This window comes from Mustelus asterias, chromosome 2 (genome assembly GCF_964213995.1).
Source record: "Mustelus asterias chromosome 2, sMusAst1.hap1.1, whole genome shotgun sequence".
NCBI classification, from domain to species: domain Eukaryota; kingdom Metazoa; phylum Chordata; class Chondrichthyes; order Carcharhiniformes; family Triakidae; genus Mustelus; species Mustelus asterias.
In genome coordinates, this window is record NC_135802.1 from 5663315 (window position 1) to 5689481 (window position 26167).

At 42.8% G+C, this 26167-nt stretch overlaps 1 protein-coding gene across 1 annotated transcript in view; it reads left to right on the forward strand.

Annotated features, from left to right (window-relative positions):
• Positions 1-21725, forward strand: part of slc39a4 (solute carrier family 39 member 4) — a 58912-nt gene extending 37187 nt beyond the window's left edge. Inside the window, exons 5-12 of the mRNA XM_078230169.1 lie at positions 1268-1445; positions 3876-4048; positions 6484-6627; positions 8913-9020; positions 11251-11302; positions 14299-14451; positions 17121-17308; positions 19162-21725. Of these exons, the coding sequence (XP_078086295.1) occupies positions 1268-1445; positions 3876-4048; positions 6484-6627; positions 8913-9020; positions 11251-11302; positions 14299-14451; positions 17121-17308; positions 19162-19293 (1128 nt within the window). The 3' untranslated portion in view covers positions 19294-21725. The remainder of the gene's footprint in view (positions 1-1267; positions 1446-3875; positions 4049-6483; positions 6628-8912; positions 9021-11250; positions 11303-14298; positions 14452-17120; positions 17309-19161) is intronic.
• The last annotated feature ends 4442 nt before the right edge of the window (positions 21726-26167 follow it).

The following is a 26167-nucleotide window of genomic DNA, read 5'->3' on the forward strand; positions in this document are numbered from 1 at the left end:
GCATTTGGCATGCTAGGTTTCATTGGTCAGAACATTGAATACAGGAGTTGGGACATCTTGTTGAAGTTATACATGACATTGGTAAGGCCACACTTGGAATGCTGTGTACAGTGCTGGTCACCCCATTATAGAAATGATATTATTAAACTAGAAAGAGTGCAGAAAAGATTTATTAGGATGCTACCAGGACTTGATGGTTTGAGTTATAAGGTGAGGCTGGATAGACTGGGTCTTTTTTCTCTGGAAAAAAGGCTTGGGGCTGATCTTATAGAGGTCTATAAAATAATGAGGGGCATAGATCAGCTAGATAGTCAATATCTTTTCCCAAAGGTAGGGGAGTCTAAAACTAGAGGGCATAGGTTTAAGGTGAGAGGGGAGAGATGCAAAAGGGTCCAGAGGGGCAATTGTTTCACACAGAGGGTGGTGAGTGCCTGGAGCGAGCTGCCAGAGGTAGTAGTAGAGGCGGGTACAATTCTGTCTTTTAAAAAACGTTTAGACAGTTACATGGATAAGATGGGTATAGAGAGATGTGGGCAATTGGGACTAGCTTAGGGGTTAAAAAAAATGGCGGCATGGACAAGTTGGGCTGAAGGGCCTGTTTCCATGCTGTAAACCTCTATGACTCTATGAAAGGTGTTGGTACCTTGGCCATTGGGAAATGTCCAGGCTGCGATAGATAGGTTAATGTTATGCAAGGGAATCAAACTGGTGTAGTCGATTTAAAATACTGATCATCCCTGAGCTAACTGAATGGCAGAAGAGGCTCAATGGGCTGAATGGTAGTCACCTGTGTATTGCTGAAAAGTGTCAAAGTGTCAAAGTTGCTGTCAAAGTTTTTCATCTCGTACTTCTCACACGAGATGCAAAATTGCCAAAAAGCGTGGGGGACAAGAGTTCCCTATTGCAATCTCCATGGACATTCCTTGAACAGAGTCGACTTGCCAATCAATCAGCCTTTTCTCATGTGTAAATTATTGTTCCCTTTGAAATTTGGTATTCTTCATCTGTCGTGATGCGCCCAAGATGAAAAGCTATGGCAGTATTTCTCTTTTTTCCACAAAACTCAAGTTCTGTATGACTGAATGACAATTTGTATTCATCTGACGTGAAAACATCCTTCCTTATTGGCTTGCTACCTTAAGATTGCTCTCTGCAAACTTGCTCAAACGAAATGAATATGGGAAGCCTGTAAGCCCAATTTAGAATGAGGACCGACATGTTAGAACATTGTCTAACTACCATGTTCTTTTTTCTCTTGCGTTTATAGAAATGCTTTAGCTCCAGTGAAATAATGAAGATCCATCACATTCCAATCGATGGCACGATTTCTCGTAGTGACTTTGTTCAGCTCAGTCCTGCATTGATCCAGCAACTTCTGAGCCAGGCCTGCACCAGAAGCAACCAAGTCGCAGAACAAAATAAATTTCAGCTGACCACTGCAGAAAGTAAGGTTCTCCAGCATGTGATGTGTATCTGCAGCAATTGCTGATACAGTTCTATAGTAAATATAAACCTGGATTGTTTGATCTCAGCTGGGGCTCCGAGATAGCTCTTTCGGCTCTGAAGCAAGTCCCACTCCAGAGACATGAGCTGACAATCTAGGCTCACACTCCAGTGCAGTACTGAGGGGGTACTACACTGCCAGGGGTGACATCATTCAAATGAGACATTGGGCAAGATTTTCCAATCGCGCCTGCCCCAAGGCCAGAAATTCCCACTCGACGTCGACGTACCTTAAAATGGTCCACCAAATTTTCCGTCCCGCCGTGACAATTCCTGGACTGGAAAATTTACCCCATAGAGAAACATTTCTCCCAAAAATGGTAGGAGCCTTGATAGTGGCTGAAAATGCATGTTAGCAGCACTGATAGGACTACCTATGGGCGACATGGTGGCATAGTGGTTAGCACAGCTGCCTCACAGCGCCAGGGGCCTGGGTTCGATTCCTGGCTTGGGTCACTGTCTGTGTGGAGTTTGCACATTCTCCCTCCCCGTGTCTGCGTGGGTTTCCTCCAGGTGCTCCGGTTTCCTCCCACAATCCAAAGATGTGCAGGTTAGGCGGATTGGCCATGCTAAATTCTCCCTCAGTGTACCCGAACAGACTAGGGGATTTTCACAGTAACTTCATTGCAGTGTAAATGTAAGACTACTTGTGACTAATAAATAAACTTGAACTTTAACTCTCTTGATTTTACAAGCAGCTGTTCATCGTCTTGTGTAGGATGACCACCAGTTCCACAGAGTGGTCGGCCCAACCACAGGGTTGGCAACTCAGCAGTGCCACCACTGAACGGTAGCCACTGTGAGAAAAGCATTCAGCTGGCAGCCTTCCCACCTGGTGGGAATACGGGGTTGGTTAATCCAGCTGACTGCCTGGGAAATGGTGGCGTAGTGGACTAGTAATCAGTAGCCCAGCTTAAGGAGTCATTGGGTGGGATTTTCCAGCCATGCTCGCCGCAAGACCGGAAATTCCTGCCCGAGGTCAATGGACCTTTTCATAGTTCGCCGGATTTTCTGTCCCACCTGCTACAATTCCTGTGGCAGGCGGGACAGGAAAATTCCACCCATAGAGTTTTACAGCATAAACTTCATCACAGTAACTTCATTGCAGTGTTAATGTAAGCCTTCCTTGTGACTAATAAATAAACTTTTTTAAGTTTAAACTTTAAAGGCTCTAGGCACATGTGTTCAAATCCCATCACAGCAGCTGGTAGACAGTAAATTCATTTAATAAAATCTGGAATTGAAAGACAGTATTAGTAATCATCACCATGAAATGATTATTAATTGCCATAAAATCGCATCTGGTTCACTAATGTCCTTTAGGGAAGGAAATCTGCCATTACCCGGTTTGGCCTACATGTGACTCCAGACCCACAGCAATGCTCCTTCAGATGGACATAAAATAGCTCATGGCACAATGTCGAAAAAGAGCAGGGAGGTTCTCCCCTGCATTCCACAACAAACACCTAAAAACAGACTATCTGGTCACTATCACAGAACTGTTTTTTGAACCTTGCAAATTTGTTGCTGCATTTTCCTCTAATTTACGACAATCAATGATAGTAACATGGTCACAATTACTGAAACAAGCTTATATTCCAGATTTATTCATTGAATTTAAGTTCCATCTCTGGATTATTCATCCCATGGCATTAAGGGCAGCACGGTGGCAAAGTGGTTAGCACTGCTGCATCACAGTGCCAGGGACCCAGATTCGATTTCCGGCTTGGATCACTGTCTGTTTCAACGAGTTTCAACGTTCTCCCCATGTCTGCTTGTGTTTCCCCCGGTGCTCCGGTTTCCTCCCACAGTCCAAAGATGCGCGGGTTAGGTGGATTAGCCATGCTAAATTGCCCCTTAGTGTCAGGGGAACTAGCTAGGGTAAATGCATGGGGTCATGGGGATAGGGCCTGGGTGGGATTGGTGCAGACTCAATGGACCGAATGGCCTCCTTCTGCACTGCAGAGATTCTATTACCACTATACCACATGAGGCGGTAAAAAGCTTTGGGAAATCCTGAGGTTCTGAAATGCATAATTACCTGTACATTCTTTTTATTCTTTTTCATTTTCCAATGCAATGATAAATCCTAAAAAAAAGTAATTCTGATTCCAGCATTGTTGTGAGGCCATGTAGCCCAGGAAGGCACAAGACTGGAAAAGCCCAGGATCCCTCTTGGCTGCCACTGACTTTCATCCAGAGTGAGTCAGAGGCATGAGGGTATTTGGTCTGTTCATTTGGTATGAGGGTAGTGTATGCTGTGGAGAGATCAAAAATATCTTCAAAGTAAAGAACTGTACCCTCAATAATAGGTACAACAAATGCTTAATATTTGTTGATCAGTTATTGTTAAAACATCTCCCTTTTTCCAGAATATATTTATGGATCGATTGCAACATTGGTTGTGAGTCTTTGTGCCTTGTTGGGGATTGTGATCGTGCTTTGTACCTCCTGTACAAATGCATATCAGTATATCATACAAGGCTTCGTGAGTCTGGCTGTGGGGTCACTGACTGGTGACGCTGTGTTACATCTCATACCCTCGGTAAGCACACTGTTCTTCTCATAATATTTTGTATATCACAAACAAAAAAGTGTTTTCATTTAAGTTGCATCTACATGGAACCTATTTGACTGGATGAAAATGGCAAAGTGTTGCTGCCCATATGTTAGTGTCGGCACGGTGGCACAGTGGTTAGCACTGCTGCCTCACAGCACCAGGGACCTGGGATCAGTTCCTGGCTTGGGTCACTGTCTGTGTGGAGTCTGCACCTCCTCTGCGTGGGTTTCCTCCGGTTGTTCCGGTTTCCTCTCACAGTCCAAAGATGTGCAGGTTAGGTGCATTGGCCATGCTAAATTCTCCCTCAGTGTTACCCGAACAAGTGCTGGTGTCTGGCGATTAGGGAATTTTCACAGTAACTTCATTGCAGTGTGAATGTAAGCCTCCTCATGGTGCTAATACTTAAACTTAATTTAAAATTTCAGTTATTTACACATTTCATATTTAAATTCCAGTTGTCACTATTTGAATTACATTTTTATGTCGCTATTTAACATGTAACTGTATTATAAACAGTAATAGACAGAAAAAGATCTACTGATCCATTCACATACTGTGAGGCCATGTGCATTCATAGATATAATACACTCTTCCCCATGTGAAAGCTAAGCTAATAAGGGAAAAAAAGTATCTGGAAAATTTTTCACTGATATCTTAGGCAATGAAAACTTATTCAATCTGGCCCTGATAAATGTTATCCTCTAGATAACATACCGGAAACTGGATCGACTGGGCTTGTACTCACTGGAATTTCGAAGAATGAGAAGGGATCTCATAGAAACATATAAAATCCTGATGGGACTGGATAGGCTAGATGCAGGAGGAATATTCCCGATGTTGGGCAAGTCCAGAACTAGGGGTCGCAGTCTAAGAATAAGGGGTAAGCCATTCAGGACTGAGATGAGGAAAAACGTCTTCACTCAGAGAGTTGTGAATCTGTGGAATTCTCTACCACAGAACATTGTGGGGGCCAGTTCATTAGATATGTTCAAGAGGGAGCTGGACGTGGCCCTTGCGGCTAAAGGCATCAAGGGGTATGGAGAGAAAGCGGGAGTGTGATACTGAAAGTGCATGATTAGCCATGATCATATTGAATGGTGGTGTAGGCTTGAAGGGTCGAATGGCATACTTCTGCACCTATTTTCTATGTTTCCATCTCCCTTTTATATGAGGTGATCTCCGCCTTAGCCAGAAGCAGGTCCAGGAAAGTTCACTGTTTAATTAGCTTATAGAACGGAAATCCTGTATCAAAACAGATGCCTGTAAATTTCAATTTTAGATGAGTATGTAATTTTCTGAGGCTTTCCCCAACTCGACTACCACATTACGGGTAAAAAAAATACACAATCTACTGTCAATGAACAATGCCACAGTTAATTTACTAGTTATTTTGAAATCACTAACTGTGGGACGCAATAGCACCTCTTGCAGATTCAGTGATCTCTGCTGGCAAATGTGTTATAGTGGACATTAACTGCATCAACGCTTGGGGTTTGGGATAATACCTTGCATGGTTGAATAACCTGACAATATTCACTATCAAGGCCCATTCATGAAAAGAAATGTCAGTGGGTGAAGTTACAGAGGATTATAAGCAATATGAATGGATAATTTCAGGAAAAGGAGGAGGAACAAATGGAGCATAGTGCCAGCGATAATGTTAACATGATTCTGGTATGGAATCATTGCAGTTAAAGGAAAGTTAGAAGGGCACAAGAGGGAAATAAAAATAGAAGTCCAAAGATGTGCAGGTGGATTGGCCATGCTAAATTGCCTCTTAGTGTCCAAAGGTGTGTGGGTTCGGAGGATTAACCATGGTAAATGCATGGTGTTACAGGAATATGACGGAGGGGAAGGTCTTAGTGGGATGCTCTTTCAGAGAGTCAGTGCAATGGGTTGAATGGCCTCTTTCTGCACTGTAGGAATTCTAGGGTATTCCATGATATGCTGAGGGTGTGTTACAGGTTGCTCAGGGAGTTGGAGTTGCTGTAGCAACACTCATTTTTACATGCATGTTGTGGTCTGGAGCCTTGGATAGTGAGCTACGGAACTATGGCTTCAAAATTTTTCCCATAACATGACTGGCCAGGAATCTTTCCTGCTCTTACTTCCTGCCTTTGGCCTGTGTGGGAAGGATTTGCAGGTTGATACACAACAGGTTGGCCATATTATAAACAAGACCTTCCTTGGCCATCAAGTCTGGGGGTGGGACTGGAACCCAGAGCTTTTGGCTCAGAGGCAGGGATGGTACTGACTGCACTATAGGACTGCCTGAATGTCCTGATAGGATTTAATAAAGAGGGCTGAGGAAGAGGCTAGTGTGCATTAAACGTCTGTTGGGCTGAATGGCCTGTTTCTGTGCTTTGGGATCTAATTCTATATAACATCTAAAGGAAAGTCTCTTTGTATCTTTATTTTAGTTTCTTGGCTTACACAGTCACACAGGTGATCATGACGAACACGAATCATCCACCCACATTTGGAAGCTACTGGCTGTTCTTGGAGGCATCTATGTTTTCTTCCTGTTGGAGAAAATATTCATCATATTCATAAAAGACGATGAGGTAAGTATTTATCCTTTAAAAAGAAATAGGTGTACAAGTATAGGCCCAAATCATTCATCAGCCTTGCTCTTTTCAACAATTTGCAGAGTCAGCAACTGCAGCTATTTGAATCATTAGAGGGGATGATTAATAACATGTAAATAATCAAAGAAAAACCTGTTCAACTTTCCATGACCCACCAATAGTAATTAACTGAAAACTTCAGGTTCTCTCTTGCCATCATAATTCATTTATACACCACTGAATGTGGAAAATTACCTCCATCTGTGCTTATTCTTATAAGTTTTGATTTTGTTAATCACCATGCATGGAATTTAATGGCATGCCATGGTCCCTGTCCACCTGACTAAAGACTAAGGGAGGGAGGGAGTGGAGAAGTCCATCCATGTTCCCAATGTCTTCTCCACAGGCATTTACTGGCCAACTGGCCCTTCATTGACTTCCACCCCCACCCCAGAAACAGGAGGTCCCGCCTTAGATAGCTGCCAACCAATGAGAGGCCAGCATCTCTCCAGTAGCAGCAGTGCCACCAAGGATGGTGGCCACTTCCAGTCCTGCACCGAAGTCTATAGGAAGGCATGCGGAGCCTAGACCGTAGATAAGTCTGGAGGCCTCACTGTGGCCAGGTTGGCAAGTCCCTGCAAGGGAGTTGAGGAAGATGCACGCCAGGATAGATTTGTCAGGAGGGAAGGGAAACCTTCAAGAAGGCAGTTAGAGATTGGAGGACCCTTCGATGAGCCCATGAATTCCAGTAAGAAGGAACCCCACCCAGCCCACCACCAGCCCACACAAGGAAAGCTGTGGACTGGACGCTTGGCGTGGGCCTTTTTTGGCACTGGTTAATCCTGGGGGATCAGAATAAGGCTTTTGATAGGTAGTAATTGACCAGTAAAGGGCCTCATTTGGACAATGGTAAATCCAAGCAAGGGCTGGTAGGTAGGCAGTGGGAACAATGCCCATTGGTTTTTACATGTCCCCCCTCCCCCCTTCCCCTCCCTCCCCCATCCTCAAATACAGGAATGTTAAATCTAGCCCCATGTTTGTGATGCAGATCCTTCCAGTAATGAAGTGGTTATAGTGCCTGACAATAATGTGGAGGCCTGGACAAAAAGATACAAGTTCAAATCCTACCATCCCAAAATAAAATATCAGTATCATTAAATTGATTATGAAGTTATTTAGATTTTGTAAAAAATCCACTAATGTCTATTAGCAACTGAAACTTGTCTTTATTCCTGGGTCTGGTTGAGATGTGACCTCAATGCCACAACAATGTCTGTGACTCTCCAATGGCCTCTGCAGAGGTCTAGCAGGTTGCTCTATCATAAGAAATTAGCTGTTTAAAAAAAAAACGGTGCTCTTACAACCCTATAAATATGTCAATCAAACCGACAATGAACAAATCTATCATACAAGCTTTAAGCACTTGAAACCTCTTAGCTTTCTGTTGTAGTTTATTAGACCATTTCAACAGCCATTAAGAGTGAACCACATTTCTGTAGGTACGGAATGATATTTAGGCCACACTGGTCAGAAGAGCAGAGTTCCTTCACATTAGTGAATCAGATGGGTTTTCAACCATTAAGTTTCATTACCATAATTAATGATAGTAGTTTTCTATTCCAGACTTATTAATTAATCAAATCTAAATTTTCCCATCTGCCATGGCAAGATTTGACCTCACATCTCCAGAACATTCTTTTGAGCCTGTGGATTCCTTGTACATTGCTCCAGTAACATTTCCACAATGCTACTGCTCCCACAGAGCAAAATAGTGAAATCTGCAGAACTCTACCAGGATTTGACCTAGATTGCTAATTAATAAGTACCGATCCTTCATACTAGACAAAATATCCCTGGTTCATGTGCCTCTGGATATCTGTTTCTTGTGTCATAAGGAGAAACCTTCCCTGTAAGCACACATACATATTGAAATCAAATCTTGAAGAGATAATTGAATAGCACTTTGTATTTTGCTTACTGAGAAACCTAATTGAATGGTGAAGACTTGCCAAGTGTGGTCCCAACACAGCTGAAACAGGACAGGATGTGTCACAGCAGCAAGTGGTTATTTACTGACGCTACCTTAGGTTTTTAAACTAGCTGACTGCAGCAGGAAGAAGGCAATGCTATAAATGATTTGATAGCAATAGGAAATGAATAACAGTAATCCTGAGGATCTGGCGTTATGGAGCTCCCTGAGTTCAAACAATGTACGTAGTGCACGATACCACAGTGTTAAATTCTAGTTCCTGATTTTCATGGTGTTCTGTGTCTGGTTGTAGGATGAACATGATGACCATCACTGTGATCATGTGCTGGCTCTTGAGGCATATAAAGAAGGGCAAAAGAAAAAACAGAAGAAAAAGCAAACAATATCCCAGATGGAACTGGTAAGTGTTGCACAAGGGACTAGCCAGTGATTTTCCATCTCCCCATTGTTTTCTTTCTCTCTCACTCACTTGGGATAATTTGTCCTCCTCGAATCAGACAAGATAATGAATACGAGAAATCAGAGTTTGGGGTCGGCCACTCTGTTCCTCAAGCCGCCTTCATCATTCAATATTCAATAAAATAAGGGTGGCACGGTGGCACAGTGGTTAGCACTGCTGCTTCACAGTGCCAGGGACCTGGGTTCGATTCCCGGCTTGGGTCACTATCTGTGTGGAGTTTGCACATTCTCCCCATATCTGTGTGGGTTTCCTCTGGGTGCTCCGGTTTCCTCCCACATTCTGAAAGATGTCCTGGTTAGGTGTATTGACCCGAACAGGTGCCAGACTGTGGCGACGAAGGGAATTTCACAGTAACTTCATTGCAGTGTTAATGTAAGCCTTACTTGTGACTAATAAATAAAATAAACATTAACAATCTGATCATGGCCTCAACCCCACTGTCCCACCTACCAACCTTCCAACCCACCCACTCCTCCTCCCTTCACCCCCGTATAATCTCTGACTCCCTTGTAGATCACTGTCTAAATCAACCCTGGGTATATTCAATGACAGTAAGAAGTCTCACAACACCAGATTAAAGTCCAACACATTTATTTGGTAGCACAAGCTTTCGGAGTGTCACTCCTTCAGGTGAGGAAAAAGGAGTGACACCTGAAGAAAGAGTGACACTCCGAAAGCTTGTGTTACCAAATAAACCTGTTGGACTTTAACCTGGTGTTGTGAGACTTCTTACTGTGCTTACCCCAGTCCAACGCCGGCATCTCCACATCATATATTCAATGACCCAGTCTCCACTGCTCTCTGGGATGGAGAAATCTTTATTAATGACCCTCTGAGAAGAAATTCCTCCTCGTCTGTCGTAATTAGGAGATTACTTATTTTTAAATTGTGCCTCCAGTTCCAGATTCCCCACACGAGGAAACCGCCTCTCAGCATCCACCCAGTCAAGCCCCCTCAGAATCTTATGTTTCAATAAGATTACCTTTCATTCTTCGAAACTCCAGTGAGTACGGACCCAATCTGTTCAACCTTTCCTCATAAGACAATCCCTTTCTCCCATGAATCAACCTAGTGAACCTTCTCTGAAGGTTCTATACCCCTTCATAAGTAAGGAGACCACATCTGTACATTGTACTCTAATTGTGTTCTTGTCAACACCCTGTGCGATTGTAACAAGATGCTCAATCTTTATATTCCACTCCCTTTGCAGTAAAGGTCAACATTCCACTTACCTTCCTCATTATTTGCTGAACCTGCATGCTAACTTGTTATGACTCATGCATAAAGGAACTCAGCTCCCTCTGTACCACAACATTCTTTATTTCAGTCATATTTTGCTTTCCTATTCTTTCTCCTAAAGTGGATAACTTCACATTTTCCTACAGTAGACTCCATCTGTCAAATTTTTGCTCATTAACTTCATCCACCTCTATCCCTTTGCAGACTATTTTGGCAATCCTCACAATTTGCTTTCCCATCTATCTCTGTATTGTCCGTAAAAAATAATATGGGTTGTAAATAGTTGAGGCCACTGCCTGACTAGCTAGTTTATCAACCTGAAAATGACCATTTATCCTGACTCTCTGTTTCCTGTCATCAATCCCCTATTCATGCTAAGATATTATCCAATACCAGGAACTCTTGTGTAGTTATCCTTCTATGTGGTATCTTACCAAATGCCTTTTGGATCTAAATGAATACATCTACTGGTTCCCCTTTATTCATACATATCAGTGAGAATGCTGTTGCTGAGGCTGGAATTTAGATAGTAGAAGCTTCCTAGTTTACCAAATAGAGGGATAGAGCCTTGCAGGCACCTTCTTTCCTTCCAGAAAGTGCTGAAGGACTTGGTTTCAGCCTCTACTGGTGTTGTGGTATCCCTGCTAAAGATATTCACCCCTGTACTAGCTTCTAGACGCTTGCTGAGCAAATATATCCCAACCTGGAAGGGTGAATCGTGTTATGGGTCAGATAAGAAGGGACATGTAAAATTGGATCTCATTGGAATTCCATCATGAAGATAATTCTCTCCCATCTACTTGTCTCAATCTATTCTTCCTCCTTTCTCTTCTTTGAACTTTCTCGTTTTCAATTTTTATGTTTATATGTTTTTCTCTTTTCCTTGTATTCCAATGAGATATTAACCAGTCGTTACTGTTTCCATGTTTAGACGGCATCTGAAGCGTCCCTGGAAGCTGATTCCTATCAACATCCCAAAAAAGGTTAGATTTCTTAAATTGCATAAAGAATGGAAAAATCTCATGTTGTCAGGTTGACAACATTTTGAATTTGAATGAATATGGTCTTCCTGGCATTTCTTTACCAAAACATCGCTGCATCGACACCAGAATTCACATAAAGTTATAGCGAGACAGAAGAATAAAGTTTAGGAAGTTTGGGGCATTTGTTTTAATCAATTTTGTAATGTCCGAACTATGTTAGGGGTTGAGTTTTAAATGAAAAGGAAGTGGTTTGCACACATAGATTCAAAATAACAACAGATTTATTGTAGGAGCTGTTGCCTATACAGAGTAGAAATTGAACCTAAACAAGAGCCTGTGAAATACTCCAATACACCATCAAATCATGTGACCAGCTCTCAAAGCAACCACTTAAATATATAACAAATTTCAGACATTTCTAACTTGAAATGTTGTAGTGATTTTAATATTAGGCGGTCCAGCCATTATATAGAATTACATAGAGATTACAACATAGAAGCATGCTGTTTGGTTCAACTTGTCCATTCTCCATGCTCTGTACGTGTGCATGTTTGCTGAGTTATGTGAAACGTTTTATAACACAAGCTGCTTTGCATTATTTACCTGATTCTCCAATTTGTGCAAAGAACACTATGATACTGAGGAAACTTTTATCCACTCACCTTTAAAATCCTACAAGAATCCCCCTGAATGTTTATCTGACCATTGTAAGAGGTTCCTTACAAGTAATTCTTGGACTTTAGGATTTATGAAGAATAACAAATACACAGACACAGATTGCTTCAACCATAAATGTGTTGCTTTATTGTACCCACTAATATCCCCAGCACAGATAACTCTATGACTGGTTAAAGTAGCACAGAAACACCCCACAGAAAAAAAAACCTGCCCCCAGCACAAAATGCCCTGTGGTTTGACTGACAGATCACAAGCTCACAAAAAAAGAAAGACTTTCTTCTAAAGTTCCCCCAAACTGATGCAAATACCCCAGTTCAATTCCCCCTGCAGCTAGCTGAAATTAGCACCTTCAGTTCCCGGCTGAACCCTTCTGTGAGTTGACCGCAGTCCGCCTTTAGCCAACATGAAGTTACTCTCAGATTTGTTTGAAACATTTATAATCCCCAACACGGTTTGTCTGTCCAGTGTTGTAAGTCCTGAATCATGATGGCCAGTCTTGACTCTTCTCCTGACTGCAGTAACCACATTCTGATTATGCTCTTCTTTTTACAATGATTCAACTCAGACGTATCAAACATATTTCCTGATCTTTATACTGTCCCAATATTCAGCAGTTAGCACTTCTGGGACCCTTGCTGTTTGTCATTTTCATAAATGACCTGGATGAGGAAGTGGAGGGATGGGTTGGTAAGTTTGCTGACGACACCAAGGTAGGTGGTGTTGTGGATAGTTTGGAGGGATGTCAGAAGTTGCAGCGAGACATAGATAGAATGCAAGACTGGGCGGAGAAGTGGCAGATGGACTTCAACCCGGATAAGTGTGTGGTGATCCATTTTGGCAGATCCAATGGGATGAAGCAGCAGTATAATATGAAGGGTACCATTCTTAGCAGTGTAGAGGATCAGAAGGACCTTGGGGTCCGGGTCCATAGGACTCTTAAATCGGCCTCGCAGATGGAGGATGCGGTCAAGAAGGCGTACGGCGTACTGGCCTTCATTAATCGAGGGATTGAGTTTAGGAGTCGGGAGATAATGCTGCAGCTTTATAGGACCCTGGTTAGACCCCACTTGGAGTACTGCGCGCAGTTCTGGTCACCTCATTACAGGAAAGATGTTGAAGCCATTGAAAGGGTGCAGAGGAGATTTACAAGGATGTTGCCTGGATTGGGGGGCATGCCTTATGAGGATAGGTTGAGGGAGCTTGGTCTCTTCTCCCTGGAGAGACGAAGGATGAGAGGTGACCTGATAGAGGTTTACAAGATGTTGAGAGGTCTGGATAGGGTAGACTCTCAGAGGCTATTTCCAAGGGCTGAAATGGTTGCTACGAGAGGACACAGGTTTAAGGTGCTGGGGGGTAGGTACAGAGGAGATGTCAGGGGTAAGTTTTTCACTCAGAGGGTGGTGGGTGAGTGGAATCGGCTGACGTCGGTGGTGGTGGAGGCAAACTCGTTGGGGTCTTTTAAGAGACTTCTGGATGAGTACATGGGATTTAATGGGATTGAGGGCTATAGATAGGCCTAGAGGTGGGGATGTGATCGGCGCAACTTGTGGGCCGAAGGGCCTGTTTGTGCTGTGGCTTTCTATGTTCTATGTTCTATGTTCTTAGTTTATTCCACACATTAACCAGTCGAATGTGATCAGCTAATGCTGGTTAAAATAACAAATTAATCCATGGAAAAATAGCCTGGGCGAATATGATCAACTCTCACACTGTTTAAACAATTCTCATGCTGTTTTGATGCAACACAGCAACAGCACCTGGCTCCGAGGTTGATGAAGACTTGTAATACCTATTCCTCTCCTTGAGGGGAGCCAACCATAGTTACAATGGCCAGTTTCCAGTACCATTGTCCATGATGCTGGCTTTAGTTGCATTATAACTGAATAATATCAATGGCATGTTTCTTGTACTATTGCATAGGATAATCAGTCTTTTAATTGCATTAGCCAATGACAGATAATGGCATTTCTCTGGTGCCATTGTCCTATGACAGCAACCAGTCAATGTCCAAATCCTTTTGATCAACCACTGTCTTTTACTAAATATCTGAATTAGCCCCTTGCTGCCCAGCCCTGTGCTCTTGGCTGCAGCTTAGCTTTTGTATTTTATTGTTCAAACAATGAGGTCAATAACATGTCTGTGAGTTTGGATTTTATATTGTATACTTTTCCTAGTTCGTGAGGCCCTCCCAGCTACAATCTCCCAGCTGTTGGAATAATCTGTTACTGAGAGAAATAATGAATCAACTGGAATAAATACGCAGTTTAAATAAATCATGATAGAATGTTTGATTTATGTTGACTTTCCTTTTCCCACAGGCTTGAGGGTGCTTCCATATATGATCGTGATTGGTGATGGTATCCATAACTTTGCAGATGGGCTGGCTCTAGGTGCAGCTTTCTCTGTGTCCTGGAAGGCAGGACTTGCCACAACGCTTGCGGTCTTATGCCATGAACTTCCTCATGAAATGGGTATGGTTTTATTAACAAGATTTATCCTATTATCACAAGATAATTAGAATAAGAAAGGCCATTCTGTTGGTTCTGGTTTTGCCTATTCAGAAACTCCTCTGTTGCAGCTTCCGATTGTTAAATTGAGGTCCCCCATTGTTCTAATTCTCCATGAAATAAACAGAAATCTAAAACACAACAATATATTTCACAGGGGCTGACCACTTATCAGAAATAATTGGACCTGGTAAATAATGCTCCTCAGAATCATTCAACTGCCCTACTTCAAGAATCAATATTCATGCATAACATTTCCTCCCCCTTTAAACTGAACATCCCCAACAAACTCAGACAAGTGCAACATGAACAATAATCAATAAACAACAGCTACCAAGAATCAATATTAATAAATAACACAACCTGCTGTCCAGCACACAAAGAACATACATCCATGCAATTAAGACAATATTCTATAATGATATTCCAGCTGAATATGAGTAGTGTTGGAATTTCCAATCAATGCACCAAAGATTAATTTATATATTTTAGACCCTGTCATTTTGAATTGGTTTGTGTTACTCTACTATTACTGCTATTATTTTGAGTGGCCCTTATAAATTCAGAAGCTTTTTCCCTGCCGTTCTGAAACTGGTTTTGTTATTCTACAATGCCATTATAGAACAGTAGTATCAGCTATTTAGGTTTGTGCTCCCAGTGCAGTACCGCCTTTTAGATGCGAAGCAGCAGTCCTATCTGCCATCTCAGGAAACTGTAAAGGATTTCATTTGAAGAAGAACAGGACAGTTCTCTTGGTATAAGAACTAAAAATGCTTGATAGTATCTTTAGCGAGAGACACAGATAATGGGGGCAATTTTCTGACCTTGCCTGGTGCAAATCGTGAAAAATAGTTTGCAGGCCTAAAAACCGCTCAGCATCAAACAGTTTGCAATCATCCCAGCCCCTTTCTAATGGCGTGAACTAGATCACGCCCAGAAAAGGTGTGAGGATGAATAGCATATTTAAAGTAACTTTTAAATAGTCGCTACCTGTTCAACACCCAGTTCCCAGGATCTTCCGACCTTCGGGTACGGTGAAAGTTGCGAATCATTACTGGTCTCCACCAGCAGAGACCAGGCGTGATGGCCGCACTGGCAGGCGAGGGGGGCTTGGAGGCCGTTGAAGCCCCCCAGGCTGTCAGAGACTTAGCTGGGCAGTGCCCAACAAGCAATGCCCACCTGGCATTGCGTACCTGGCACACTGGCAGTTGGCACCCCAGTAATGGCCACCTGGCATCCAGCAATGGCCACGAGGCACCCCAGCAGTGGCCACTGGACACCCTGGCAGTGTCAGTTAGATATTGCCAGTGTGCCTGGGGCAATGCCAAGAGAGTGGGCCTGAGTGAAGGTGGAGCCTGAGTGGGACTATGATAGGGAGGGCTATGCAAGAGGTTATGTGCAGGAGGGGCTATGCAGGGATGCAGCATGAAAGGGGTCATGCGGGGATGGAGTTTGAAGGAGGTTGTGTAGGTGTGGAGCATGAAGGGGGTCCTGATGGAGGGGGCATGTCAGGAGGCATGATGGGGGGTATGTCGGGGTCAGGCAGGAATCCCACTGGGAAGGTCCCAATACCGGCAACCCATGTCAGGGAATCATAGAATCTCTACAGTGCAAAAGGAGGCCGTTTGGCCCACTGACCCTGCGTAGACAACAATCCCACCAGGCCCTGTCCCCGTAACCCTACGTATTTACCCTGCTAGTTCCCCTGACACTAAGGGGGAATTTAGCATGGCCAATCAACCGAACCTGCACATCTTTGGACTGTGGGAGGAAACCAGAGCACCCGGGGGAAACCCAGGTGGAGGGAGGAAATCCAGAGGGGGAACATGCCTTTGATAAGGGGAGGGGGTTCCTGATGTCCATAGGGTTTGGGAGGGGGTTTCCCAGTGCACTGAGAGATTGGGGCGTCTTTGCAAAACAGCACCCGAGCGCTCTGAAGCCAGGCTCACTGGTGTGTTTAGGCTCTGACCACCCCCCCCAGTACTGGAGCGCAACTCACCATTCTCCCAAAAATTGACTGTGTGGGATGATTGCGGTGCAGTGTGGAGCATGCCCGAGAGACCGGTGCGGATCACGCTGTTATTCTCATTGTTATGACACTTTTATTTGGGAAAATTCCACCCAATGTTTCAGGTTGGTGATCCATTGTCAGAACTGGGAGTGCTTGGAGATGTAACATATTTTAAGCAAAAATTAAAATCTGATCATAATCTCCAAAGTCTTTACTTTTTGGACAAGAGCTATTTGGTGGTAATCCTTTTTTTCCATTTAAAACCTCCTCTAGACACATCTTTTCTCTTCCTTACCACCTCTGTTTGCCTTGAACTATTGTTTCTTTGGCCACTTAATCTCTCTTTCCCTCTCAGTGACATATTCTGAGATAAGATATCATATTTAGGACCCCAGGGAGATGTTCCCAAGGTGTCTGTGTATTTAATGTAAAGGCCTAAACTGTTATGCCATCAAGGTTTTGCTTGCATGCTACTGTTACGTTGTTGTATTATTTAGAGTTATGAACTATATTGATATGCACATGCATACATAAGTATCCAGGATGCTACATCACTCAGTACCGCACTATAGTCTGAACACCATCTGTTTCCCATAATGAGTTTGTCCTCCTTATATTTCAGGTGATTTTGCAGTTTTGTTGCACTCTGGTCTTTCTATGAAGAAAACTGTTCTCCTGAACTTCGGCAGTGCCTTGACTGCCTTTATTGGACTCTACATATCATTAGCAGTTGCGACAAATGAGGCAGTACAGCAATGGATATTTACTGTAGCAACAGGACTCTTCCTATATGTTGCTCTTGGAGATATGGTAAATATATCTTTACTTGCTAACATTTTATTTGATTATTGTGGCTTATGTTTGAATTACAGATGTGTAATTAAAGATGTACACCAAAAAACTGACCCAGTCAATATCTGGTAAATCAGCATACACTACAAATTACCCCTTGTAGCCCGGGATACCTTACTCTTACACCAGGTGATGCCTCAGAGTGAGTTAAACTCAACATGCAGATTCTTTCCCCCCCACAATTTCTGTTTGAAAACAGGCAGCGGTGGAAATTTTAAATTTCCTCTTTACATTCCAGCTGGTCTGCACCAGCCATCAAGCACCTATCTAGTCTAATCCCATTTTCCAGCTCTTGCTGTGTAGTCTTGTATGCTATGGCATTTCAAGTGCTCATCTAAATGCCCCTTAAATGTTGAGGGTTCCCGACTCTACCACCCTTTCAGGCAGTGAGTTCCAGATTCCCATTACCCTCTGGCTGAAAAGGATTTTCCTTAAGTCCCCTCTAATTCTCCTGCCCATGGTTATTGACCCCTCTACTAAGGAGAAACGTTTCTTCCTATCTACCCTATCTATGTCCCTCATAATTTTGTACACCTCAATCAGGTCCCCTCCTAAAGTTCCTCTGAGCCTGGTCTGCCTTTCAGTCTTCCCATGTTTATTCTTCTTCTGAATCTGAATTCTCTCTCTCTCTTTGCCCTGAACTTCGTGATTCATGTTATTTTGTGTCTCTGTTCCTCATCTCCTTCATGGTTTGCATCAATGCTTTTCTCTCCCACAGCTCTCTCTCAAATTCTTCCAGCAAAACTACTATTTCCATTAATCGTTCCCTATATCCTCATATCCCATCCCTTATCTCTCTTGTGTTTTCTGTCTCTCATATTGCTTTCTCTCCTTCATGGTTCTCTGTCTTTGGCCTGATCTCCTACTTTCTGCTATGATGTCTTCCCTTCTCACTGAATTCCCTCTAGTTCCCTCTCCAACCTTTTACCCTGCTTTTAAGGACCTCATTTTCTGCATTACTATTACCCACATGCCTAGTATGGTCTAAGGCAAAACCAAAGCAAGGCATTGTAAGACTAAGGATAGGACCACTATAGGCTGGAATGGTAAAAGTAGTGGGAAAGAAACATTATTAAATGGCCATACAATGGAAGAGGAGGGGAATCAGCTAATGTGTTAGGGAGCTAATGGCAGGCTGTGGAAGAAGAGCATGGTTGGGGAGGATTAAACCGTATCCTGCAAGAAAAGTAAACCCTGTCCTGGGAGCCAAAGTCAGCTGGGAGACAGAGAGGGGAAATAACAGTGACACCTATTGTTGGCAGAAGGTTTTTAATGTTTACAATATAAGGCACCCAGGTGTCACTGAGTCTTACAAAAATCATGACATACAGCGATTAAGAAACACGATAACAGAAAGTGCATGCACTGGCAAAGAAATGTTCATATTTAAGCAATATAAAAATGGGGGGGCGGATAGTAAAGTGCTCTTTCAGAGAGTCAGTGGAGACTTGACGTGTCGAATGGCCTCCTTCTGCACAGCAGGGATTCTATGATAGAGTCATAGAGGTTTAAAGCATGGAAACAGGCCCTTCGGCCCAACTTGTCCATGCTGCCCTTTTTTTTAAAAACGCCTAAGCTAGTCCCAATTGCCTGCATTTGGCCCATATCCCTCTATACTCATCTTACCCATGGAACTGTCTAAGCACTTTTTAAAAGACAACATTGTACCCGCCTCTACTACTAAGGAAGAAAGGTTATTCAACCCTTAAACTAGCCCTTTCCACTGGCAGTGCACAGTATAACTATGTTGGCCATAGAGACAATACCATGTTTTAGAAAACAGCTCTCATTTAATTTCCCTTTTTCTTTAGCTTCCAGAGTTGATGCGAGCAAAAAGCAAAAGTCCCTGGATTCTATTCCTTATCCAAAACGTGGGATTACTTGTCGGCTGGGCCATCCTACTCTTATTGTCGCTTTATGAGGACGAAATCCAATTTGGATAGAGTGAAGACTTGTTTTACTCCGAAATGTATCTGTTGGGGCAGTTTCTGTAGTTCTCTTTTTAATCTTCACTGCAGTGCAATGGCCTGTGGTCAAAAATCTGGTGGGTGGAATGCATTTATTGGATAATATTTCATCAACTAACTCAATTTATATATTTTTGGAATTGGGATGTAAAGATAACTACAAGGCAAAGAAGCTGTCATCTGTTGTGGGTAAAACATTCGTGACATCCTAAAGGAGTTAATAATTAAACACCTAGAGAAATAGGGGTACCAAGAGAAAGTCAGCATGACTTTTTGGAGGTTGTTTATTTTTGGAGGTTGTTTATTTATGCCAAATCTATTACGATTATTTAAAGTAACAATAGTGGACAAAACTCAATTGACATTCAGCATTTCTAGTTTAGCAAAGCATTTTGCTATTGCAAATTTATTGAAATATAGGAAAAAAAGGTGACTATTCAAGGGTGCTGCATTTTTATATGACTAGAGATTAGTGCTTGAGCTGTCATGGTTTACAAAATGCAATAGTAAATTATTTAATAAATGATTTTTATAAAAGTTTATGGGTGGGTTTTTCCAGCCTCACTTGCCCCGAAACCGGAAAATCCCGCCCAAGGTCAACGGACCTCTCCATGGTCTGCCCCTCGCCCGTTCCAATTCCTGTGGTGGGCGGGATGGGAAAATTCGCCCCACAGTTGAAAATAAAGATGCATAATTTGCTGGTTATATCAAATAAAGATTGAGGTCAGCGGATGGTGTTTGCAAATAGACATGTACAAACACTGAGGTAGTTGAATCGATTGCTATTTAACTGGATTTATGAGATTGGCGAGATATATAACCAGTAAGAATCTATGCTCATGTGTATTAATGTCTGGAGGACATTGGGTTATATTAAGGATAGCTACTCATAGCATCAGAGCAGTGCATGGCTGCAAGAGGGAACAAGGCACTGAGGCTACATTTGCCTATTCCCAACATTTTCACAACAAATAGAAATAGTAGTCTGAAATTTCTCTTTTCCCCAATGTCCCAGCAACTGCTGTATTTGTGAGCAGAGATTTCATGTAACAAGCTGGAAAAAAAACACATGAATGAATGTTGTCATCAAGTCAGGATCTCACCTGACATCCTGTCAGCACTTTTAAAAAATTTTTTTCATGGGATGTGGGCATCACTGGCTAGGTCAGCATTTATTGCCCAGCCCTAATTACTTTTGAGAAGGTGACCACTGCAGTTCATGCGGTGTAGGAAGAGAGTTACAGGACTTTGAACCAGCAACAGTGAAGGAACGGCAATATATTTTCAAGTCAGGGTGGTATGTGGTTTGGAGGGAAACTTGTAGGTGATGGCATTCCCATGGCTCTCCTGCCCTTCTCTTTCTAAGTGGTGGAAATCACAGCTTTGGAAGGCAGCATTGAGGGAGGGTTGATCAGTTCAGGTTAATAGGATAAATGTCTCCTCTGTCTGATGTTGTAAAGGTCTTGCTGGGTGGGAAACCCACATGACCAGATAGAATGTTAATTTTACACTCCATCCACTGGGAGCCATTTTAACCTATCCTGCTAGTCAAATTAAGTGCGATGTTAGTTTTATAACCACTTAGTTTTACTCTCCATTGAAATCAACAGTTAATATTGGGAGGGTGCAAAATCAGTGTTCCGCTGGATTCTGTGGGTTTCCTATCAGTTGGTGAGACTTAGATCTGGAAAGCTTTTACTGAAGGAAGTTGGTGAAACAGTTGCAGGGCATGGTCAGTAAATCCAGTGATATGAGCAGTCACAGTGCCAGCCACAGCTTGGTTAGTTACAGTCTCCGCTCTAAAGGAGTGCTGCATTATTGGAGATGCTGTTGTCAGCCATCTTGGCTCCCAGTTCCACATCTGCCACCAAACGTAGGCATCAGAATGGAAGATTCCCGTCAGTCAAGGAGATGGGTATGTAAGGAGCATGATGCTGCTACCGGACCAACTGTCCAGAGTTCCCTTTTATGGGTCAGCAAGCTGTGGCAGAGGTAACGCCAACCAAAGTTGCTGTTAGGCAACCGGCAAGTTAGATCTATTCACCAGTGAACAGAGCTTAAATTGTATGCTTGCAGATAAACACTGCAGGATTCCAAATGGCCAAAAAGGCAGTCCCAACAACCACTCCAAAGAACTATTGTGCCTAAACTCCAGTTGTAAATTATTTAAGTTGACCACTTATGCAGTTAAGTGAAATTAACTGGGAATGTTATTTCCACTGGTACCAACAAGCTGTAAAGCTCTTCTCACCTTGGGGAGGTGAAATACTTCATAATCACATGTGAATATTTTAATGTATATGTTAATTTATTTTTATTATTGACTTGGTTAGTCAATATGGAGGCAGTGTTTACTTTTCCAAGCACTGCCATTTTATCTCTTTACTAAAATAAAAAACATACGATTATTTCTTTGTAGTATTGTTGTCTTCTGTTCAACAAATATCATGGATCATGGGCATGGGTGTTGACTTAACAGTCAGATGGGGTATTCCTAACTTCATGTTACGTTTTCCCTATGTTATCCGAAGTTGCAAACTTCACTACAACCTCGTCATCCTTGACATGTTTATTGTGCAGAAATTAAGATTTATTACACTGATTTCCAGTCTAATACATTCTTCCCTCGGGAGTTTAAAACTGTGAATCTCATAGAAACATAGAAACCCTACAGTACAGAAAGAGGCCATTCGGCCCATCGAGTCTGCACCGACCACAAACCCACCCAGGCCCTACCCCCATATCCCTACATATTTATCCACTAATCCCTCTAACCTACGCATCTCAGGACACTAAGGGCAATTTTTAGCATGGCCAATCAACCTAACCCACACATCTTTGGACTGTGGGAGGAAACCGGAGCACCCGGAGGAAACCCACGCAGACACGAGGAGAATGTGCAAACTCCATACAGACAGTGACCCAAGCCGGGAATCGAACCCAGGTACCTGGAGCTGTGAAGCAGCAGTGCTAACCACTGTGCTACCGTGCCGCCTCTCTCCTACTCTTCTCCTTATCTCTATCCATCTTCCAACAATTCACATGCTTTTAAAACTCAATCCAGGCATCAGCTCACCACTTACAGGGAAGATTTTCTTGGTTCTCTGCCTAGGTGCATTGAATTATTTGAGTATCGTGAGTTTCCTTCCATGCAGATTTTTAGAATGTCTCGTTAGTTCCTGATTTCTGATCTTCTCTCCTACTCTTCTCTACCTTTGGAGCAACTAACCCAGTGGTTACTTCAACACATTGTAGTTTAAAACAACATTTTTGTTTTTCTCCAACAAGATATTAAATATTGCTATGGATAGCAGTGGGTCACTGTTTTCTTCTTACCACCTGTACCTAAACAGAAGATGTTTTGAATTAGTTTGTTTTAGAATAACCGGTGGTGTTTTGTCTCCCAACCTCTTGGTTTTTGTGTGATCCAATTTTTACTAATAACTCCACAGTAAACTCGAGTTAGGATTTACTCATAAGGTTAGTTTATTTTGCACATTCAAAAACCAAAAAGAATGAGTGTTTGCAACATCCCACTCCACATTCACAGAGGAAAGGAAGGGATAGAGAAATGGAGGTTTATAGTACAAGGACCACAGAAAAACTTAATAGTGATTCATGAGTTTTAGAGTCCCAAAGCTGGAGTCCAATGAGGGAGTCTTTCATGTGGGCATTTGATAGTTGGTTGACTGGAGAACAGTGTCTATGGTTCATTGCAAGAGGATTTGAGTTCAGAATTAGGGACGTTTTACTGCACATATACAGGGCCTCAGTGAGACCACACCTGGAGTACCACGTATAGGTTTGGTCTCCCTATCGAAGAAAAGGTATACCTGCCATAGAGAGAGTGCAGCGGAGGTTCACAAGACCGGGGTTGGCGAGACTGTCCTATCAGGAGAGACTGATTCACTGGGCCTGTATTCCGGATGAGAGAAGATCTGATTGAAATGTATAAAATTCTAACAGGGTTGGACAGATTAAATGCAGGGAGGCTGTTTTCCCTGGTTGGGAAATTTAGAAATCATCCGGTCTCATACAGGGTAGACTATTTAGGACTGAGATGAGGATAATTTTCTTCACTCAAAAGGATTGTGAACCTGTGGAATTTTCTACCACAGAAGGCTGTGGAAGCCAAATCACTGAATGTATTCAAGAAAGAGATTGATAATTTTTTAGATTTTAATGGCATCAAGCTGTATGGGGAGAAAGTGGGTATCTGGGATTGAAATTGAGGATCAGGCATGATCATATTGAATGGCGGAGCAGACTTGAAGGCTGAATGGCCTACTCATGCTCCTAGTTTCTAAGTTTCTTTGTTGCTCTTCGTCATGAGACATTGCAACATAGTTACATCGGCAATTATATCAGTATCAGGTGATCCAGATGTTAAACCCCCCCCCCACCCCACCCCCCCAAGTCTTTATCCCAAATGTATACATATTCCTACATCTCCCTCCAAGGTCTCAGACTTCACCGGGTTAGTTTCCTGTGGTGCCTTGACCAATCTTCTTGATCTAGGCCTGGTTTCATTTTGAGATTGAGAACAAACTGCAGTCTCTCATCATTCGATAAGACACTTCCACCTGAGTGGCTATAGAGTTTCTATTTATTTCTGATTCCTGTCTCCACCTTGATCTGAATTAAATGTCGAGGTTGCACTGGTTTCTTTCCCAACGATATAAAGGCTCTTTAGTCCCTCCCTGGTCCCCTCCTGCACTGTCGGGATTCTATGCATTTTATGGTCCGTCTCAATTCTATAAATTCGCAGTTGTAGAGTTCTTTCTATTACAATGCTTTCTGTTTTCTTTCTGACGATCTTGAACCCACACTCTCTCCCCAGGCTACAGCACTTTCAAATCTCATGCTCTGTGCCTGAAGTTGAAATTATGAACCTGACTAGTTTCTTTGTTGCTCCTCATTCTTCCTAAATTTTTCATGATTATCTGAGGTGATGTTAGATTGTAGTGTTTGTTGTAGAATCCCAGAATTACTGATACTTGGCTACCAGGCTGACTGCTGGGCTCTTGCTCTGCATTTTGTTATTCCCGCGTGACCTTGATGGATTTTCTGGAGAATGACAAGTGGAAGTGTTTTGGGGATGATAGTCTGTCATTACAAACTAAGAAATCAGCAACAATTTGTGAGATGTTTTCTCTTTTCAAAGTATTGACGAAGTACATAGTTAGGCATATAATGCAGCAATCATTCTGATAGTCTTTTATTTGGATGTGTGCAACATGAGATTTGGCGGGAAGCCGAAGTGGCACAGAGGCACAGTGGTTAGCACTGTTGCCTTATAGCACCAGGGGCCCAGGTTCGATGCCTGGTTTGGGTCACTTTCTGTGCGGAATCTGCACGTTCTCCCCGTGCCTGTGTGGGTTTCCTCCGGGTGCTCTGGTTTTATCCCACAGTCCAAAAAGACACTCTGGTTAGGTGCAGTGGGCATGCTAAATTCTCCCCCAGTGTACCTGAACAGGTGCTGGAGTGTGGCGACTAGGGGATTTTCACAGTAACTTCATTGCAGTGTAAGCCTACTTGTGACACTAATAAATAAACTTTAAACTTTCAGGTACAACCTCATGTGGGATACCAAGGTGTTAGTCGATCTGTAAGGGGCAAACCCTACAAAAGCTCCATCTAGACTCAAAACTAAACATGGTGGCAACATACACAGTGTAAAGATCCGGAAATACTCCAGGGTGTGGCCAAATTCCCCTCCAACTCGACTTTCAAGTTTGCTGACGACACCATTGTAGTGGGTTGGATCTCAAACAATGACGAGGCAGAGTACAGGAATGAGATAGGGAATCTGGTGAACTGGTGCGGCAACAATAATCTCTCCCTCAATGTCAACAAAATGAAGGAGATTGTCATCGACTTTAGGAAGCGTACAGGAGAATATGCCCCTGACTACATGAACGGGGATGAAGTAGAAAGGGTCGAGAGCTTCACGCTTTTAGGTGTCCAGGTCACCAACAACCAGTCCTGGACCCACCATGCTGACACTATAGTTAAGAGAGCCCACCAACACCTCTACTTTCTCAGAAGACTAAGGAAATTTGGCATGTCCGCTACGGCTCTCACCAACTTTTACAGATACACCATAGAAAGCATTCTTTCTGGTTGTATCACAGCTTGGTGTGGCTCCTGCTCTGCCCAAGACTGCAATAAACTACAAAAGATTGTGAATGTAGCCCAATCCATCACGCAAACCAGCCTTCCATCCACTGACTCTGTCTACACTTCCCGCTGCCTCAGCAAAGCAGCCAGCATAATTAAGGACCTCACGCACCCCGGACATTCTCTCTTCCACCTTCTTCCTTCGGGAAAAAGATACAAAAGTCTGAGGTCACGTACCAACCGACTCAAGAACAGCTTCTTCCCTGCTGCTGTCAGACTTTTGAATGGACCTACCTTGCATTAAGTTGATCTTTCTCTACACTCTAGCTATGACTGTAACACTACATTCTGCACTCTCTCATTTCCTTCTCTATGAACGGTATGCTTTGTCTATATAGCACGCAAGAAACAATACTTTTCACTGTATGTTAATACATGTGACAATAATAAATCAAATCTGCAAGACCTACAAATACTTATAAAAGGACAAGAAAAAAGATTGAAAACTCACTTCTCCATGGCAACGCATCAGCCTATCAGGATGGACTTGCCACCCAATCCCTTTTCTGCTGTAGTGTAAATTGCTGTGATTGTTTCAAGCTTGGCATTCTTGTGAGACAAAAAGCTTCTGCAACGTGTCTTTCTTTTGTTTTGATATAAGACGCGCCGGCTCCTGTTATTTTTTAAAAAGGGAGAAAGTTCGAGAAAATACAAATGGCTTCGGCAGAGA